A 21,323-nucleotide genomic window follows, 5' to 3' on the forward strand; every position below is an offset into this window, starting at 1 on the left:
TTGCCATTAACTGATGTGGTGAATACTGTGATTGGAGCAGGTTTTGATTGATTGGGTGATGGTGGGAGTGGGAAATCAGGAGTTCACTTTTCTATAGTTTGAGATGAATATTGGGATCCAAGTGTATGTGTTGCTGAGACAATTGGGCATGTGAGACTGTCTATCCCATGAGATCATGACCTCCATTGTGCAAGTTCTGTATCTTGTTCATTGTTGTGTTTGCTTTGGTGCCTTGCATATAGTAAGTGCTCAAATATTTTAATTGTTGAATGTAAGATGCTTCTCAGGATCTTTTTTTTTAGATTTAAAAAAAATTTTCCTTTTTCTCCCCAAAGGCCCCTGGTACATATTGTATATGTTTTAGTTGTGGGTCCTTCTAGTTGTGGCATGTGGGACGCCGCCTCAGCATGGCTTGATGAGCGGTGCCATGTGCATGCCCAGGATCCAAACTGGTGAAACCTGGGCCGCCAAAGTGGAACGAGTGAACTTAACAACTCAGCTACAGGGCTGGCCCCAGGATTGTTTTTATTGTGACCCTCTGGGGTCCTCATCAGCTGTGTACTTCCTTCTGTGGCAGGATCCCCCATTCCACTCCCTCATCATACTAGTGTGATGATGTGTCTGTCTCCCCAGGCTAGACTTTGGATTGAAGTACTATTAAGGTATTACTATGCACCAGCCACTATCCTAAACCCTGGGGATATGAGACACTATTGTAATTATTTAGGCAAGAATGGATGAGAAACTGAATACAAGCAGAGTCAGTAAAAATAGGAGAAAGGGGGCAAAGTTGAGAGATATTAAGATTAGAACCCAGTGACTGACTTCATGTTTGGGCTGAACAAAAGCATGGATTTATAGTTATACCATTCCCTGACATTGGGAAACAGTTGGGTGGGGTGGAGGGTGAGTGTTCAGAAATTTTGAATTAATTTTCATTGCCTTTGGACAACAAGGCTCAACTCTCTGCTCTTCATTATACAATGGGCAACAAGAAACTCAGTTTATTCACCTCCATCCCCTAAGGCACTTGGACCTTGGGTTGGCTTCCTGGAGCTAGGTTCTTTTGAGTTCAAGGGAAATTGGCTTTTCTCCTCTATCATATCCTGGTCAGGAACCTGTCAGGTTCTGTCCCAGGTACTCAGACCTCCATATACATGCTCCTCCTCCCTGCTTCTCTCCCTGCCTACTCTTGGGGGTGGGATGGGGCACAAGTCCTTCCCCATGTCCTACTGTGATCTTCATTCCAGGTGTCACTCATTCCATGCAGCAGATAGGCAGTGGAGGTGGGATATAGGCAAGAAAGCTACAGCAGCCTCCCAGATGAGTTCTCCAGAAAGATCTAACCACTAACCAACAGGGAGCAGAGAGGGGGAGATTGGGTCATTTGCTTTTGACATCGTGTCATATTAGCTCTGGACTTTTGATAAACCCCAAGCACCTCCTTAAGGGTGGAACACTGTGACACTCCTCTAAAAGCTTCCCTCCAGCTTGTGGGCCTACACAGAAGTCCTCAGTGAATTGTGCCTGCGTGAATCTTGGCTGCTGCTTCTTGTCGGTACTGTCCTCACGTCCACATTGCTCCTCTGGGCCCAAGGACATCACGGGACGCCGCAATAGAATTCAAGCCTGACCTTTACATTTAATGCACCTTAGACAAGGGCCTTCATTCTCTGCTTGAGTCCCTTTACCCACAGTCCAGGGTGGGGCTGGGTGGAGTTGTGTGGAATGCTGACCCAGCTTAAGTGTGGGTTAAGCTCATTCTCTAGAGAGGGAGGACATTTTAGCCTCCCCCATGCCTTCCCTTAACCCTCCCCAGTGGAGAGAAGGCGCAGACAGACCACTCTTTGCTTAACTTATGGAGTGTATTTCGGGTGGTGCTCGTCCGCACCTGCACAGTAAGGAAAGTGACAGTATCAGTCCTCTTCAAGGGATGCAGGCGTTGGGAGCCTACAAAGTCTGTTGGTTGCACTGGGCTTCTTGAGGAGGAGGCCAATGTTTCCCTCTGAGGGGACAGTTGAGAGTTAGGGTGGGTTCCCTGGTTGGGTGGGGGCACACGCCACTCGAGGACAGTGGCGAGGGCAGTGGCGGGGGTGGCCCAGGACTGAGGCAGAGTGGAGTTGGTGGGAGTGGGAGCAGTGCTGGAGCCTACCATCTGAGGAAGGAGGGTTATCCAAGAAGGCCAGGCCCACGTGCTGCTCAGTGGGGGGAGATTGGGCCTTGGGGTCCCCTCTTGTCTTCGGTTTCTTAGGTCGCCCCGTGGGACTTTTGGCTGGAGCCAGGCTCTTTTCTACATTTTGTGTGGTGCTGGCCACTTTCTCAGCTGTGGAGAACACAGATTCCTTGTGCCCTTTGCCTTTTGTCTTGGGGTTAATCCAGTGCAGAAAGGATTTCATCTTATTTCTCAAGCCAGATTCTGGAAGGCCGGGCCTCTTGTAAGGATGGGCTGGCATCACCTGCCCCTGCAAAACCTGACCTGGCCAAGTTTGGCCCTGCCGTGGCTGACCCTGAATGAGTTGGCCCAGGAAAGGCTGGGCCTGGGATGCCTGGGGCACCACAGGCAGGGTGTGCTCAGGCAGCCCTGCTGGTTTGAGGATGACACTGATCTTGGTTTGACTGTTTGGCAGGTCATTCTTCTCGGGTTGCTTCCCCCCAGCGACTCCTGGAGGCAGCTCCAGGAGCTTAAGCTGAGGGCGATGCTGGCGACTGTGTGGACAGGGAGCGTCAAGGTGAAAGCTTGGTCTCGGTCGCCAGGGGCTGTCGGGTATCCTGTGCAGAAGCATGCCTTCTGGCCTCTGGGCTTCAGCAGGGTGGCCGTTTTCTCTTGTTGAGGAGAGCCCAAACCCCGCATCCCCTTCTCCGAGGTCCCCTGCTGACTTGGGTTTCCCTGGGTCCTCTCTGTTTCCTGCCAGCATGGGGACTTGGGCTGAGTCCTTGCTCTTGCCAGGGCTGTGGGGCTCAGGGCTCCAGGGCTGCACTGGGCTGGGGTGGTTCACACTGGCCTCCAGCTGAACACAAAGCACCTGGGCCTCTGTTGCTTCCTCACTGGGCTGTGAGATCTTGGAGGCCCAGTGGGCAGAACCATGGGGCACTGCTGTGCAACTGGGGTGCTTCTGGCTCTGCTGCAATGCCTTTAACTCACTGGCCAGCTGTTCTCTAAAGTGGAGCCATGCTGGATCTGGGGCACGAAGAGTGTCTAGTCTGCTGGGGAGTTCCTGGAGCAGTGTTTTTCCTGGCTTGCTTAGACTCCCAGGAGACTCCTGTGTGGATGTGTTCTCTGGGATTGCTACGGTTTGTTCCCTGGACGCCTTTGCCCTTATGGGAATTCCCAATTGTATCTCTAGGATCTTCTTTCTCAGGTGGAAGTTTAGTTTGGCCAAGATGGGTTTCTTGAGTGAGTAGGGGCTAGCGGGCTCTGTCTGGCTTTCTAAAGGCACGGTCTCGATCATTCCTTCCACCCGCACTTCAGCCTGCAGCTCATCTGCAGAGTCTGCACAAGTCCTGTTGGCATCTTGAAAGCATGGCCCAGGACTTCGACACTGCTCTTCAGATGAGGTCACCTGAGTCACGGGTTCTTTGGGGAATCCGACAGGCCCAGGCACCTTCTCTGGGGTTAGTGCTTGAGTAGTGATTGCTGGGGCCGTGGCCCGGGACAGAGCCACATAATAGAGAGTGGGCAGCCCTGACAAGAAGGCCAGATACTTGTGCCGTAAAGTCGTCTCCAGTTTCTCAAGGGCTCCCTTGGACAGGGCCTGGGGCAGCTTAGGATGTTCAGTGACAGCATCTGCAGAGGCTCGTTGCTGCTGATCGAGGGCTGTTGGCATCCAGGGTGTAACTTCCTGTTGTAGATCAGAGTCAGTGGCTGGCTGTCCCTCGAGGGGCTTGCTTTCTGGGATGCAGGTGAAGGGAGCCCCTTCCAGGCCCCCGGGAATGATGCATTCCCACGAGCTGTAGACACAGGCAGGGACCTTGCCCTGGTGAATCTGCCCACGTTTGGAGTTGATGTGACTCTGCAGTATTGCCTTGGCCTGGTTGAGTAAGTGTGGCACAGGGCCTGACACTGGGTCCGTGACGGGTGAGAATGGGTCACCAGCCCCTATGACCTCTAGGGCTGTAGGTTGGGGAACAGTCACATTGGCCTGGGCCGTGCTGTTCCAGGACAGAGTCTGCTGGTCAGTGGGGGACAGGAGCAACTGGATGGACTGCTGGATCTTCTGGGGCAGGCCCCAGCGATGGTGAATCAGCTGCCTCTGGAGGTGGAATCCCAGCAGCCTCCGACCATGCTCCGGGAAGAAGCGGAGTTCTCTGGTCAGGACTGAGCTGGACTTCCCTGGCGAAGAAGTTTTCCCAGTCTCAGGAGACTGGGCTTTGTCACAGAGCTTATACTGCCCGGGGCTCTGAGTGTGCTGAGATCTCTGGAAAACTGCTGGCAAACCCCACTGAAGCTGGAGCTGCCTCTGCCGCAGATGCCACTCCAGGGCTTGACACTGGGCCAGTGTCAGAAATGGGACCTTGATCTGAGCTTGTTGGTGGTCAGACGGAGTGACCCAATTTGGGGAAGATGGGGAAAAGGGTGGGGCTGAGTGTGGTGGAATTTTAGATGGCAGAGGAGGGAAGGAGAGCTCCTTGAAGAGAAAAGGATCCTTCAAAGGAGGCTTGGACAAGTTTCCATTTATGGAGAGACTTTGAGAGCCAAAGAAGATATCAACCAGGGACTCACTGTGCAGAGAAGGGAGGCCACAGAATAGCTGGCTGTATTTCTGCTCTGAAGTGCCCACTGCGTCATGAGCCTGTGGCCCAGGAAGTGGATAGAGGCCACTGAAGTCCTTAAGGGCTGCAGAGGGCAAGGCTAGAGTCATATGGTTTGGGATTTGCTGGTAGTGGTGTCTTTGTTTTGGGTCCACAATGGACCATTCAGAAACCCAGAAGGCCTGGGTGGGCTGGCCAGCCATACATGTACCCCAGGTCTGGTAGGAAATGGTCCCACATTCCTCAACAGAGATCTGAGACGTATCACTCTGGATGAAAGAAACTGGTTGGTCACTTACAGGTTGGTAAAACAATGGTGGGTTTGGCATAAAGTGCCTCAGGGACTCCTCCACTCGTCGGGGGAGCCCCCACCTCTGGAAATGCATCCATTTTCTTATATGTACCTCTAGAAACCTCAGGACATGAGGATTGAGGAATGGCAGGTGGGCAGGGAGGACACTGACCATATGCAAGCCCACAGGATGTGTCAGGGTAGCGATTTCTGGGTTCTGGGTCAGCAGAGCAACCTGAGGATTCAATGGTGGCTGACCTTTGTTCCCACAGACAAGGTTGGGGTTGCTTTGCATCGTCTTCTGCTGGTACCCTGGAACCACAGGCTCCTCAAATCTTGAAGAAGACTCTATCACTGGGCCCCTGGGCATCTCTAGCACTTGCAATTCCTGCCCCCGCTGGAGGTGTTCAGCCCAGTAATGGTGGAGGCTGACTGCACCAGCGGACTGGGCAGCGGACTGTGTTAAGGATCTCTGATCCATTAATTGTAACACTGTGGGGATTGCAGATGGAAATGAAAGCTCTTTGGATTGTGGAGAAGGATGCTGCAGACTCTGCTCGAAAGACACAGTAGACAGGGACAACATCTCTAGGCAAGAGGAACCCTGCGATGGCCTCGATGAAGTGGAAGAGATCAGGCTGTTCTCACCCGCCAGCATCTGCTGAATCTCCAGAGCCAGGGCATTGCAGATTTGGCAGCAGGTGTCTGCACACAGGAGCCGCCGCACACTTCCCTCCCGAGGAAGCCAGCCCTGGCTGGGAAGGGAAACGTGGCAGCTGTTACTGATGGAGTGACACTTGCCTCTTTGGAAGTGTGTGGTCTGGAGATTGGCACTGCCCTCCCCTATCCCTGGAGGCCCTCGGGCCTACACTGCCTGGCTGTTTATCCATCTACTTTTCTTCCTAGGAAAATGGCTTTTGGTAAGTTGTGGTGTGCTGCCTGAAGTTCTGGGGCTTGTTGGGCAAGGTGTCAGAGAAGCCGTGGGAGCGCAGGGCCATGCGAGACCCAGTGGTGGGGCGAATTCTCTGCTGGCCTGTGTTGAGAAGCTGAACTAGGATAAGCGGAAGCCAGTGGTAGCTGATGTGGCATCACCAGGGGGAACCTGGAATCAGTTTCATTTGGGGCTAAGAAGGCCACAGCCTGCTATTCAGTATTGCCAAACTGTGGAACATGAGGTGCTTGTGGGAACTCTGCATTCTGGGGATTCTGGGTTGCACACAACATCTCTTGGGAGACAGCCACATGCTCTGGAGATCTTAAGAAGAGGATAAGATGACAGGCTCCTGTCTGAGGGTTGTCTCAGGGACTGGCTTCCCTGAAGACAGAACCAGAGGAGGTAATGTCAGCAGGGCCCAGCCAGACTCCGAGGGGTCTGCCCTCGAAAGGGTGTAGCTGTAAAGAGAGTATGACATTGAGGACTTATTTATGCACTTATTTATCCATTCTTTCACCTCAATAGCTTGTCTTGTGGCTGAGCGCAAGGCCATGTAGAGTCGTTTATGAATCATGCACTAGTCAATCCTGAATTCCAGGACCAACGTGAGCCAGGCCCGAGCAGAACTGGGAGACTCCTCCCTCCGGAGATGTTTGTTCCCCCAGTGCCCTGGCAACCCTCTCCATCAGTGCTCCAGCCTCCGCTGTGTCTTGCTCCCTCCCTGCCATTATCCCTCTCCTCATCCCTGCCCCCAGTCAAGGAGAGAACTCATCACAGGCCAGGCTGGCAGTAGAGAGGCTGCAAAGAGCAAGAGATCACCTTTTCATGACAGAGAGCAGTTCCCATGGCTTCTCAGCTTCCTCCTGGGAAATTCTCCTGGCTGAGAAAACGGGAGACAGTGTTACATGGAATGGGAGAGGATTCAGGGACATCCTATAGGAAGCTGAAGGCCTCTGAATGAGAGGAGACTGGAAACCCCAAGAGTCAATGCTCTAAGACATGTCTGCATACAACTTAGCCAGTTATGATGTCGTGTCCGGGACCCAATGTCATCTGATCATCACCAGCACACTGTGATTGAGGCCAGATCATCAGATGCCCATTTCCTGGATGACAAAACTGAGATGAATTTACCGCCATAGGGTCATAAAACTAGTAAATGACACAGCTAGGGACTTCTGCCCTACTTCCTCATTCTTCATTCCCGGGGGTAAGGTTGAGAATTTTGGAAGCTTCCCAGGCTCTGATTTCCACCCAAGAAAGTCTTCTGGGAGAAGTTGTTGACTTGGGAAGCTGGAGCCTTCAGTAGGGAGAGCACTGGCTCCTGGCATCAGGGGTCTTAGAGGGACAGGATCCATGGGAACCACACACACAGTGGAGGGGTCAGAGCAGAGAATAGGATTACCTCTTGATGCTGCCTCTCTAGCCCTTTGCCTGGCTTTTCGGTGACGCTTAAAGACAAAAAAGTTAGAGTGTGAAGCTGGTGCACTATTTTCTTTTTCAAGTCCAAAATGAGCCAAGGAAATATTCATTTCCCAATCCCTTTCTATATATCTGTCTGTATTTTACTGACTTTCCTAACCTTCCTTTCTATACTCCACCTTTTCTCATCCCAGCATTTCGAGGCTCTTCCATACTCTCTACCTCCCAGTTATTTCCCAGGGGAAGTTCTGCCTGAGGCTTATGATGAAACAAGAGACAGAGTGGAACAGATTAAAGGGTGTGTAGGTCTAAAGCCAAAGGACTGCTGCTAACAATTACCTTACTGAACTGCTAACTGGAAAAGTCCCTCATATTGAGAGATCTACTGAGATCTAGTGAGTAGATTCTAGTTCATCACAGTCTCAGCCCAAGCCTGATAGGTTCTTGATTTTTCAATTAGAATACACTGCAGGGATGGCCTGGTAAGGAATTATTTCTAGACTCTGAGAAGAGCAGTGCCATTTAAGAGTAACTGAATTTGTGGTATAAAAATTGAGGGAGGGGATGGGTACAAAGAGAGACTCTGACAAGCTGCTTATCTGGGGCTTAATTAGTTCTGTCGTGGTCATAGCGTTTCCCTACCTGGCAGCAGCTCCTTTTCGGTTCCAACCTTAATCCATCATAACTCCTTTTCAGTTGCCAGATAATTAGGGTAATAATGAAGATGGAGCCATAAACAAAAGTAGGGCTCAACATGGTCTAAACCTCATTAGCATGAGGAGACCAACCATCCTTCTCTCTAGGCAGTCAGGGTTCTGGTACCTGATGACTCCCAGTGGTACGCCTCACAGAAGACAGAACCAGGTGAGCGGACTGCATCACAGAGCCCTTCTGTTTCACAAGCAGGTGTAGTGACAGAGTCTTGACCTGTCTTCAGGAAGCTTATGTGTTGATGCAGTCTGTAGGTGAGGGTGTCTGGTTGTCTGTAAGGGTTGCCGAGCCTCAGCCCAAAGGTGCCCACTCCCAGGCAGTGTCTGCTCCCACTTTGTCTTCACTCTCCACACCCTACACCAGCCCGGTGGCTCAGCTCTGTCCTTCACGACAACTGTCTGGTCACCCATCCCCAGAAAACAGTGTTTAGGGACACAGGGCACTTTTGAGGACGAGTGGCTGGGACAGAGGAACCTCCACCAGCTGCTGCCCCCATACTGGAAATATGTCCTAGAAGCACACACGAGATGAGGGAGGGCAGAGTCTGGTTATGCTTGGAAATGGAGAGCTTTTTGTTACAGGCAGTGGGCGACAGGCAATTAGAGGTGTGTGAAGGGACCAAGGCTGATGTGGCAGAGAAAGGCCAAGGTGGCAATACCTTGAAATTTACAGACGTGGGGGAAGTCTGTGTGGTGAGAAGAGATTGTAAACACTGCCTTCCATGGAGGCACTAATGAGACTCACTTAGTTTAGGAGTTTTTAAGAGTTTTCTAGAGCTGTTGTTACCGTGTTAGAGAATTCTGTCTGTTCATGGTGATGGCAACCTGCAGAGATGGGTTAGTGGCCACTTCTGACTTAAGGTCATAAACTAGTTGCTGATTGTGGTTAGATCTACTCATCTGCTCTGGATGTATACTGTTTCCCTGAAGGAGATTTTTTTGTTGTTGTGTTTTTTTTTTAACCTGGATTTTTTGACGTCTTTGAGCAGGGCACATTTTCTAATTGCTCCCTGCATCCCATCACTCCTATACTCTGTGCATTTATTTACATGTTTATGTTCCCTTCTTGACCTCTGTGGATATTGTCATATTTCTCTAATACTCTAGGATTCCGGCATTTCCTTGAGAGGATCTTGGCCTAGTGATCGTGGTCTGTCACAGCCAAAAATCCTTGGGCTCACCATCTCTGAAGAGGCTATTTGGTCCTCCCTGTAGCATCCAATCCTCCACCCAGCTGGCATGGTTAGCCCTCAGTCTGTGCTCATCCCTAAGGTGGGCAGTGTCAGGGGTACAAAGACATATGAGTCATGTTGCCTTCTTGCTCTCAAGCCATTTAATCTAGTTTCCAAGATAAGACTAATTCACATGAAGCAAGAGCCGACAATCTAGAACAAATAGAATTATATACTCACTTGTGAAGCCCAGGTCACACACATCCCATTTCAGAGGAGGGAAGGTATAGTGAGGACCAGGGTGGTCAGACAGGGCTCCTGCGTAGAGTGACGTTGGAGTTGGTTCTAAAGGTGCAGGCTGTGAGGGAAAGGAGGTGTTCCAGGTGGGGGAGAAACTTACCAACAGATGCAGAACCCTGAGGAATGGGGCACGGAGTGTGTCTGGCAGTAAGAAGCGCATCTATCTCTAGCAGAGGTGCAGGTGGGCGAACTCAGGGGACTTGTGGGGAAAGACTGGAGGTGCAGAGGTGCGGCCTGTTGATGAAGAGCCAGTGCATTTAATTGATTTAAATCAGTGAAAATAATTGGTTTCTAAAAAGTAGTCATATATATACATTGTACAAAACTCAAAAGGCAAAAGAAGGTATGTAGTATGTCTCTTTCTCCCCTTCTCTCTCCTTTGTCATCCATGTGTATCCTTCAGAATTTTCTTCCCCCTGTCATCTTTCAGAATTAATTTAGCACAGGAAGCATAAATAAACTGATATATTTTGCTTGACAAATGGAAACTTATGATGGGTATTTTTTTCTCTTTGTTTTATTTAATAATGTGAATATATCTTACATATATAATTTTCCTTGTTGGCTGTAAAGTCTTTGATAGAACTATAACATAACTTACCTTCAACTTCACATTGATGGATGTTTAGTTGTTTACCATCTTTTGCTCTGAATAATAATGCTGACGCAAACCTCACGTACATAAGTCGTTGTACATGGGTATGAGTATATGTATCGGAGAAATTCCTAAGCGTTGAATTAATGGAGGAAAGGGTGTGAGTATTTTAAATATTGATATTGCCTTATTGCCGCACCAATTGTATGAATGTGCATTCTCACCAACACTGTGTAAAGTGTACTTTCTTCCCATGTTTATTTTTTTTATTGTGGTAACATTGGTTTATAAAATTATATAAATTTCAGGTGTACATCATTATATTTTGATTTCTGTGTAGATTGCATCATGTTCGCCACCTCAAGACTAATTACCATCCGTCAGCACACATGAGTGCCTAACCACTCCTTTGACCCTCCTTCCTCCCCTCTTCCTCTCTGGTAACCACCAATCCAATCTCTATCTCTATGTGTTTGTTTGTTGTTGTTTTTATGTTCTATTTATGTGTGAGATCATATGGTATTTGACTTTCTCCCTCCGACTTATTTCTCTTAGCATAATACCTTCAAGGCCCATTCATGTTGTCACAAATGGCCAGATGTCACCGTTTCTTATGACTGAGTGGTGTTCCATTGTGTGTATATACCACGTCTTCTTTATCTATTTGTCCCTTGATGCGCACCTAGGTTGCCTCCAAGTCTTGGCTGTTGTGAATAATGCTGCAATGTACATAAGAGTGCATAGATCTTTACACATTTGTGTTTTCATGTTCTTTGGATAAATACCCAGCAGTGGAATAGAGGGGTCATATGGTAGTTCTGTTCTTAATTTTTTGAGAACTCTCCATAGTGTTTTCCATAGTGGCTGTACCAGTTTGCATTCCTACCAGCAGTGTATGAGGGTTCCCTTTTCTCCACAACCTCTCCAACACTTGTTATTTCCTGTCTTGTTAATTACAGCCATTCTGACAGGCGTGATGTGATATCTCACTGTAATTTTGATTTGCATTTCCCTGATAGTTAATGATGTTGAATATCCTTTCATGTGCCTGTTGCCGTCTGTACATCTTCTTTGGAGAAATGTCTGTTCAGATATTCTGCCCATTTTTGAATTGGGTTGTTAGTTTTTTTGTTGTTGAGATGTAAGAATTCTTTATATATTGTGCATATTAACCCCTTATCAGATATATAGTTTACAAATATCTTCTCCCAAGTTTTAGGTTGTCTTTTCATTTTGTTGATGGTTTCCTTTGCTGTGCAGAAGTTTTTAGTTTGATGTAGTCTCTTTTGTCAATTTTTTCTATTGTTTCCCTTGCCTGGTCAGACATGGTACTTGAAAATATGCTGCTAAAACTAATGTCAAAAAGCGTAGTGCCTATGTTTTCTTCTAGAAGTTTCTGGTCTACATTCAAGTCTTTAATCCATATTGAGTTAATTTTTGTGTATGGTGTAAGATAATGGTCTACTTTCATTCTTTTGCATGTGGCTGACTGGTTTTCTCAACATCATTTATTGAAGAGACTTTCCTTTCTCTATTGTATGTTCTTGGCTCCCTCGTCAAAAATTAGCTGTCCATACACGTGTGGGTTTATTTCTGGGCTCTTGATTCTGTTCCATTGATCTGTGTGTCTGTTTTTCTGCCAGTACCATGCTGTTTTGATTACTATAGTTTTGTATATTTTGAAATCAGGGAGTGTGATACCTCCAACTTTGTTCTTTTTTCTCAGGATTCCTTTGGCTATTCAAGATCTTTTGTTGTTCCATACAAATTTTAGGATTCTTTGTTCTATTTCTGTGAAAAATGTTGTTGGAAATTTGATAGGGTTTGCACTGAATCTGTAGATTGCTTTAGGAAGTATGGACATTTTAACTATGTTAAGTCTTCCAATCCAAGAGCATGGAATATCTTTCCATTTCCTTGCATCTTCTTCAATTTCTTTCAACAATGTTTTACAGTCTTAAGTGTACAGGTCTTTCACCTCCTTGGTTATGTTTATTCCTAGGTATTTTATTCTTTTTGTTGCGATTGTAAATGGGATTGTATACTGAATTTCTTTCTGCTATTTTGTTGCTAGTGTATAGAAATGCAACTGATTTTTCTATGTTGATTTTGTATCCTGCAACTTTTCTGTATTCATTTATTATTTCTAAAAGTTTTTTGGAGGATTTTTTAGGGTTTTCTATATATAAAATAATTTCATCTGCAAATAGTGACAGTTTCACTTCTTCCTTCCCAATTTGGATCTCTTTTATTTCTTTTTCTTGCCTGATTGCTCTTGCTAGGACTTCCAATACTATGTTAAATAAGAGTGATGGAAGTGGGCATCCTTGTCTGGTTCCTGTTCTCAGAGGGATAGCTTTCCGTTTTTCTCCATTGAGAATATTAGCTGTGGGTTTGTCATATATGGCCTTTATTAGGTTGAGGTACTTTCCTTCTATACCCATTTCTTCAGGGTTTTTGTCATAAATGGATGCTGTATCTTGTCAAATGCTTTCTCTGTATGTATTGAGGTGATCATCTGATTTTTATTCTTCATTTTGTTAATGAGGTTTATCACATTGATTGATTTGCAGATGTTGAACTGTCCCTGCATCCCTGGAATAAATCCCACTTGATCATGGTGTATGATCTTTTAAATGTATTGTTGTATTTGATTTGTTAATATTTTGTTGAGGATTTTTGCATTGATGTTCATCAGTAATATTGGCCCATAATTTTCTTTTTTTAATTTTGTCCTTGTCTAGTTTTGGTATCAGGGTAATGTTAGCTTCGTAGAATGACTTAGGAAGCCTCCCCTCCTCTTTAATTTTTTGGAAGATTTTGAGAGGTTAGGTATTAAGTCTTCTTTGAATGTTTGGTAGAATTCACCAGGAAAGCTGTCTGGTCCTGGACTTTTAATTTTTGGGAGGTTTTTGATTACTGTTTTGATCTCCTTACTGGTGATTGGTCTATACAAATTGTCTATTTCTTCTTGATTCAGTTTTGGAAGGTTGTATGTTTCTAAGAATTTATCCATTTCTTCCAGATTATCCAATTTGTTGGTGTATAGCTTTTCATAGTATTCTCCTGTAATCTTTTGTATTTCTGAGGTATCTGTTCTAATTTCACCCCTTTCATTTCTCATTTTATTTATTTGAGCCTTCTCTATTTTTTTTCTTGGTGAGTCCAGCTAAAGGTTTGTCAATTTTGTTTATCTTTTCAAAGAACCAGCTCTTAATTTCATTGATTTTTTCAATTTCTTTTAGTCTCTATTTTATTTATTTCTGCTCTGATTTTTATTATTTCCTTCCTTCTACTAATTTTGAGCTTTGTTTGTTCTTCTTTTTCCAGTTCCTTTAGGTGCACTGCTAGGTTGTTTATTTGAGATTTTTCTTGTTTGTTGAGGTAGGCCTGTATTGCTATAAACTTCCTTCTTAGAACCGCTTTTGCTGTATCCCATAAATTTTGGCATGTCATATTTTCATTTTCATTTGTCACCAGCTATTTTTTTTTATTTCTCCTTTGATTTCTTTATTGACCCAATCGTTGTTCAGTAGCATTTTGTTTAATCTCCACATATTTGTGGCCTTTTGGGTTTTCTTCCTGCAGTTGATTTCCAGTTTCATAGCATTGTTGTCAGAAAAGCTGCTTGGTATTATTTCAGTCTTCTTAAATTTATTGAGACTTGTTTTGTGGCCTAATATGTGATCTATCCTGGAGAATGTTCCATGTGCATTTGAAAAGAATGTGTATTCTGTGGCTTTGGGATAGAATATTCTGTATATGTCTACTACATCCAACTGGTCTAATGTGTCATTTAAGGCCAACATTTCCTTATTGATCTGTTTGGATGATCTATCTGTTGGTGTAAGTGGAGTGTTAAATCCTCCTACTATTATTGTGTTGCTATTTTTTCTTTTATGTCTGTTAATAATTGCTTTATATATTTAGGTGCTCCTATCTTGGGTGCATGGTAACTTACAAGTGTTATATCCTTTTGTTGGATTGTTCCCTTTATCATTATGTGGTGCCTTTCTTTGTCTCTTGTTACAGTTTTTGTTTTAAAGTCTATTTTGTCTGAGATAAGTATTACTATCCCAGCTTTCTTTTCATTGCCATTTGCATGGAGTATCCTTTTCCATCCCTTCACTTTCAGTTTGTGAGGGTCTTTAGGTCTGAATTGTGTCTCTTGTATGTAGCATATATATGGGTCTTGTTTTTTAATCCAATTGGCCTCACTATACCTTTTGATTGGAATATTTAGTCCATTGATATTTAAAGTAGCTATTGATTAAGAATGTACTTATTGCCATTTTGTTACTTTATTTCTGGGTGTCTTAGTAGTTCTTCTCTGTTTCTTTCTTCTTCTCTTGTGGTTTGATAGCTTTCTTTAGTATTATGTTTAGGTTCCTCTCTCTTAATTTTTGTGTATTTATTATAGGCTTCTGGTTTGTGATTACCATGAGGTTCATATATAATAACCTATTTATATAGCAATCTATATTAAGTTGATGGTTTCTTTAGTTTCACCTCTTGCTAAAAGCTCTACTCTTTTACTCCCCTCCTCACACATTTTATGTTTTTGATATCATATCTAACCTCTTTTTTTGTGCATGTGTATCATTACCCTCTTATCATGGAAATAGATAATTTTACTACTTTTGTCTTTTGACCTTCATATTAGCTTCATAGGTGGTTGATCTTCTACCTTTATTGTATATTTGCCTTTACCAGTGATTTTATTGCCTTTTGTTTTTGGATGATTTTCTTATTCCTATTTGTGGTCTTCTCTTTTACACTTAAATAAATCCCTTTAGCATTTCGTGTAAAGCTGGTTTCTTGGTGATAAACTTCTTTAGTTTTTGCTTGTCTAGGAAACTCTTTATCTCTCCTTCCATTCTGAATGATAACCTTGTGGGGTAGGATATTCTTGGCTGTAGGTTTTTTCCTTTCAGCACTTTAAATATATTGTGCCACTCCCTTCTAGCCTGTAAGGTTTCTGCTGAGAAGTCAGCCAATGCCTTATGGGGTTTCCTTTGTACATAACTTGTTGTCTTTCTCTTGTGGCTTTTAGGATTCTCTATCTTTAATTGTTGACATTTTAATTATAATATGTCTTGTTGTGGGCCTCTTTGGGTTTATCTTCTTTGGTGCTCTCTGTGATTCTTGTACCTGGATGTCTGTTTACTTCCTTAGGTTAGGAAATTTTTCAGCTATTATTTCTTTAGATAGATTCTCTGCCCCTTTGTCTCTCTCTTCTCCTTCTGGGACACCTATAACACGGATGTTAGTGAGCTTGATGTTGTCCCAGAGGTCCCTTAAACTGTCCTTGTTCTTTTTAATTCTTTTTTAAAAATCTGTTCAGCTTTAGTGATTTCCTCTAGTTCTTTGTCCAGCTTACTGATCCGTTCTTCTGTATCACCTACTCTCCTACTGAGTCCCTCTAGTGAATTTCTCATTTCCAATATTGTATTCTTGATTTCTGTTTGGTCTTTTTTATATTTTCCAATTCTTTGTTGAAGTTCTCACTTAGCTCATCCATCGTCTCCCAAGATTGGTGAGCATTCTTATGACTAATTGTTTGTACTCTTTCTCAGGTAGACTGTTTATCTCTGTATCATTTAGTTGTTTTTCTGTGGTTTTGTCCTGTTCCCTTACTTGGAACGTATTCCTTTGTCTCCTCATTTTGCCTCTTTCTCTGTGCTTATACCTGTGTATGTCTGTGTCTCCTGATCTTGGAGAGGTGGCCTTATGTAAGAGATGCCTTATGAGGCCCAGCAGTGTGCTTCCCTCTCATCAGCAGTTCCAGATGTTCCAGGAGTGTCCCCTGTGTGGGCTACGTGTGTCATTCTATTATGGCAGGGTTTCTTTTGCTGCAGGTGCCTGGGGAGGCCAGGCTGTCCCCCTGGCTGGCTGGTTGTAATGCTCAGCTATGTGTGGCTGCTATGGTCCTTTCAGTCTCTTTATTGGGCATGGGGAGCCCCAGCACAGTTGGCCGCAAGGTCTAATAGCACGTTCATGTTGCAGTTTTTCTGTTAAGTGAGTAGGCCCCCAGCATGGCTGGTTGCTAGGCTCAGGGGCTTACAATTGCTGTAGGCCTCTGGCCTGCAAGGCTATTGTCAGCTCTCTTAGGGTTGCAGTTGAGTAGGCCTGGCCCCAGGCATGAGAGCACCCAATTGTTTCAGGCTTTGGAAGGTGGGACCAATCCCTTATGTGGCTGTTTAGAAGCACAAGTCTGTTGCAGGTGTCAGGCCCCATCACCCACAGGGCCACACACTTCATCAACACAGTCCTGCCCTGCATATGTGGCCCGGCCCATGGAAGTGGACCCACTCGCCCCACTGCAGAGGCCCCACAAACTCCACCAAGCAGGTCCACTCCTCGTGCATGCCCTGCTCCGCCAAGGGGGACACACTCGGGCGGTTGCTGAGCTTCCAGGTACCCTGCTTATGTGGGCCCACAACTTGCCCAAGGGCTTGCTGTTGGGTGGGGCCAGTCCCTGGGGTGGGCTGCCTGCCCTGGCTGAGCTGGATTACATTGGTGCTCTAGTGAGTGTGGCAGACCCTAGGCTAACAGGTTAGGGGAAGAACTCCAATGGTGTCTGTCAGCATCTACATCAGCATGCCTGTGCTAGGTCACAATAATGGCTGATGCCAGTGTCTCAGTCCCTGGAGAGATCTTAGCTCTCACTGAGATGTGCCCAGAGCCTATCAGGTGAGTCTCTTCACCAAAGGACTGTGCACCTTTCTTTCTGGGGATTTTAGGTTGCTGTCTGAAATGGATGAATTTGTGCATGAGCCCTTTAAGAACAGGCTTTTTTTTCACTTATGTCTGATAGCTTTTCTGGGGGTATTCCCCATTGTAGTTAATAGCCAGCAAAGACAGGTATTATGACACTTGTCTTGGTTGTGCTGAGTTCAAATGCTGCTTATTATGGTAACACTCCCCTGCTCAGTTCCCCAACTCCTCCAGGGAAGACTTCATACCTTAAGGTTGCTCCTGGCCTGTCATGAAGTGTTGCAGCTCAAAGGTGGCTATTTTTTCTCCAGAAAAGAATTTCTGCTTCTTCCACCTCAGTCAGTACTGTCCTTTGTTGTGTGGATTCTTTTTATCCAGTTTTCAGTTCTCTCTTAGGGGTAATTGTTCCAACAGTAGTTGTAAATTCACTGTGTCCATGGGAGGAGGTGAGTTCAGAGTCTGCATACACCGCCATCTTGACACCATCTCCTTCTCATGCTTGTTGATTCAATATTATTGATTTTTTTAATCTTTGTCAACCTGAGTAGTGGTAATTGTATCTTGTAAATTTACAGATTTGTTTAAGGTAGGCTAATCACTTTTGTATATTTATTTCCTTTTCTGTTAAATATCTGTTCCTATTCTTTGCTCACAGATTATTGATCTTTTGCTTGTTGATTTATAAGTGCTTTTTAAATTAAGAAAATTAGTGTTGCAAATATTTTTCTTCTCAGTTTGTTATTTGATGTTTATGATTTCTTCCTTCCTTCCTTCCTTCCTTCCTTCCTTCCTCCCTCCCTCCCTCCCTCCCTCCTTCCCTCCCTTCCTTCCTTCCTTCCTTCCTTCCTTTCTTCCTTTCTTTCTTTCAAGATTGGCCCTGAGTAACATCTGTTGCCAATCTTCCCCTTTTTCTTGAAAAAGATTGTTGCTGAGCTAACATCTGTGCCAATCTCCCTCTATTTTGTATTTGGGATGATGCCACAGCATGGCTTGATAAGCGGTGTGTAGGTCTGCTAGGTCTTTACCCAGGATCTGAACCTGTGAACCCCAGGCCACCACAGTGGAGTGCACGAACTTAACCACTACACCACCAGTCCGGCCTCTACAATGATTTGTTGCCATGTAGAAACTTTTGCATTGTATGTAGTTGAATTTATTAGTCTTATTATTATTCTTTTATTTTATGGTTTCTGTGTTTTAAGGAAGCTTAAAAATGTTTTCCCTCACTGAAGTTATAATGAAGTTCTCCCCAATTCTTCAGGTACTTATGGTTTCAATTTTTATGTTTACACCTTTGCTGCATTTAGAATTTATTTCTGAGTAATGAGTGAAGTTGGTACCTGTATTAAGAGTTTTACTCAAGTACATGTAACAGATTTAACTACAGAACAGGGTTTATCAGGGGCTTTGGGATTCTGCTTAGGACAAAGAAAAGCTGGAAATAGCATAGCTTTCACTATTTCAACAAAAGAAATCACAAGGCAATCTGAAATTTCACAACTTTTTTTTAATTTATCAGAGCTGAGGTTCCAGGACAACCTCATTTGTCTTAATCTGAGGAAAGCAGGTGCCTTCAGGAGACAGCACAGGTGCACTTGCTTATTTGGGGTTGACTCCACCCCCCTACACACCATCAAGCTGGTAAGAATTCAGCTATAAGTTTTAAGGAATTGCTAAAGGCCGAATGCAGGCCAGCATGAAAATACAGAAACTCTAGGAGCCACAAGCACAAGGATAATTCACACTCACTCTCAGGCTCCTCTCCATTGACCTTCCTGTATGTTCACAAGAAATATTGGGGGCAGTGTGTGAGTCCTGAGAAAGTTTCCCTTGTGGCCCAGGCCTGGGGGAAGGAAAAGCAGCCGCAGTAGGGAAAGGCACCAAGCCCTACCCAGATCCTTCTCCCCTGTCTTTGTTATAAAAGCCTTAAGCTACTAGGTGAAGGGCAGTAAATCCTGTCATTAGGCAGTAAATCTGTATTGTTGAAGACTTATTGCAGCTGGGGAAATGGAAAAAAGAAACAACACTTTCTACCTCTGTTGGGCCCAGACCATTAGCAATCTTCCAGCAGAGGATGGCATAGGATGATGAGAAGGCCCTACCCCTAAGACCCAGGGGTACAGTGTCTACCTAAATCTGATGCTGAGTCAGAAAACAGAGAGCACCCTCTCCTGCCCCCAACCACCAAGCCAGCTAACAAGCATCAAGTAACAAGTCACAGCAGTCTACTGCTGAAATAGCATCAAGAGCATGGAAAGAGGCATTTTATGAAGAGCAGGCTCAAGGGGAAGATGTAAAGCTGAGGGTGAAGCGGACAATGATAAAACCTCTGGCAGGAGCCAGCTCTGTGGCTGAGTGGTAAGTTTGCATGCTCTGCTTGGTGGCCCAGGGTTTCACAGGTTCAGATCCTGGGTGCAGACATGGCACTGCTCGTCAGGCCACACTGAGGTGGTGTCCCACATGCCACAAGTAGAAGGACCCACAACTAAAATATACAACCATGTACTGGGAGGATTTGGGGAGAAAAAGAAAAAAAAAAACAAAACAAGAAAAACAAACCTCTGGCAAACCAACCTCAACTATAAACACAGGTAGTGAATGTTGAAGAAACTTGAAGCCTGTTGAGAACTGAAAGTATCCATGGCAAAAAAAAAAAAACCCCAAATGCAAGTCAGCTCCTGAGTAGATTGAGTCGATCTCTTTCACAAAGTCATAGTGGAAGGAAAGGCATGCCCAGTTCCAGGCATAAAAACTCAGAATTTACTGACTTACAGTAGATGTCCAGCTTTCAACAAAATATTATTATAAGGTATACAAAGAAAGAAGAGAAAAATGACACACTGTTAAGAGACAAAGCAATTAACAGAACCAGACTCAGATTTGATACAGATGTTGGAATGATCAGACAGGGAAATTAAAGGAACTATGATTTATATGTTAAAGGATCTAGTAGGAAAGGTGGACAGCCTTCATGATCAGATGGGTGATTTCAGCAGAGAGATGGAAACTCTAAGAAAGAAGCAAATGGAAATGCTAGAAATAGAAAACATGGTAACATAGATAAAGATTTCTTTTGTCTGGCTCATCAGTAGTCTTGACACAGAGGAGAAAAGAATCAGTGAATCTGAAGATAATTCAATAAAAATGATCCAAACTAAAACAAAAGGAAAAAAGTGGAAAAAAGAACTACAACAAAACAAAGCATCCAGCATCCGTGGGATAATATCAAATAGTCTAACATATGTGCAATTGGAATCCCAGAAGGAGAAGACAGAAAGAATGGGACAAATGAAATAGTTGAAGAAATAATGGCCAAGAATTTTTCAAAATTAATGACAGATTCCAAACCACAAATCCAAGATCCACAAATACTAAGCAGGATAAACAACTAAAAATACAGCTAGATATATCATATTTGAACTGCTGAGAATTAAAGACAGGGAGATCTTGAAGGCAGCTTGAGAAAAAGAAGAAACATAAAGAAGAACAAAGATAAGAATATAGCACACTTCTCATCAAAAACTACATAAGCTAGGCTTTGACATCAGCATCCTGGCAGAGTGAGATCTCGCAGAAATCGCCCCCCCTATATACAATGAAAAAAACATCCATACTCCAACAGAGAACATCCAAACTCAACCCAAAAAAACGTCAGAGGGATCCACACAGCCATATGATGGATGGCTCCCTCAAAGAAGCTGGAATGGAGTAAGAGAAATCTTCGCTCCCTCCCCTAAAGACTGTGATGGGGTGGTTGGAGGCCTCTGAGAGGGAAGGAGCGGGGCAGGGGGCATTAGTTTGTGGGAACGTCAAGGACTCCCTAGGGCTCTTGCAGCCTAGATGGAAGCCCTCTACCAGGGCAAAAGCTTTCATGGGGGGTGACCTCATCAAACCAACACCCCAGGAGAGCAGAGGGAGGAAACCCAGAGAGCAAGGAGGAGAAAGAGCCCCTCCCCCCACCCGTCCAGCACAGCTCCAACCCTTGGGATTTCGGCTGAAGGCAGAGGGCTCAGAATATGGGGCTCTTGACCCCCACCCAGTGGTGATAGGTGGTAACTGCGACCTAATAACGCCAGGATGTGAAAAAACAGAGCCTCTTGCAATATCAAACACTATATTAGATCTCCAGGCCAGAAAGAAAATACAAGTACCCAGAACTCAGTCCTGAGGATGCAGAAATATGTAATCTAAGTGACAAAGAATTCAAAACAGCTATCATCAAAAAACTCAATGAGGTAAAAGAGAATGTAGAGAAACAATTCAACGAGTTCAGGAACTACTTCACAAAAGAGATTGAAACTATAAAGAAGAATCAATCAGAAATATTAGAGATGAAAGACAATGGAAGAAATAAGATATGGATTCCCTGAATGCTCGAACAGACACCATGGAGGAGTATATCAGTGTAATTGAAGATAGACATGTTGAAGTG

The 21,323-nt window shown here is 44.7% G+C and overlaps 1 protein-coding gene across 3 annotated transcripts in view; it reads right to left on the bottom strand.

Moving 5' to 3' along the window:
* Window positions 1–979: 979 nt before the first annotated feature.
* SPATA31F1 (SPATA31 subfamily F member 1) overlaps window positions 980–21,323 on the bottom strand; it is a 54,175-nt gene continuing 33,831 nt past the window's right edge. For 2 of the 3 annotated variants that reach the window (XM_023627532.2, XM_070248797.1), the window contains 4 exons: window positions 9,680–9,813; window positions 7,381–7,426; window positions 6,795–6,855; window positions 1,851–5,796 (listed from right to left, as the gene is read on the bottom strand). In XM_023627532.2, the coding sequence (XP_023483300.2) occupies window positions 2,025–5,796; window positions 6,795–6,855; window positions 7,381–7,426; window positions 9,680–9,739 (3,939 nt within the window). In that variant the 5' untranslated portion in view covers window positions 9,740–9,813 and the 3' untranslated portion in view covers window positions 1,851–2,024. Of the gene's footprint in view, window positions 5,797–6,794; window positions 6,856–7,380; window positions 7,427–8,039; window positions 8,244–9,679; window positions 9,814–21,323 lie in introns of those variants that run through there. The other variant, XM_023627531.2, reaches the window with a different exon arrangement.

This window comes from Equus caballus, chromosome 23, assembly GCF_041296265.1.
Source record: "Equus caballus isolate H_3958 breed thoroughbred chromosome 23, TB-T2T, whole genome shotgun sequence".
NCBI lineage: Eukaryota > Metazoa > Chordata > Mammalia > Perissodactyla > Equidae > Equus > Equus caballus.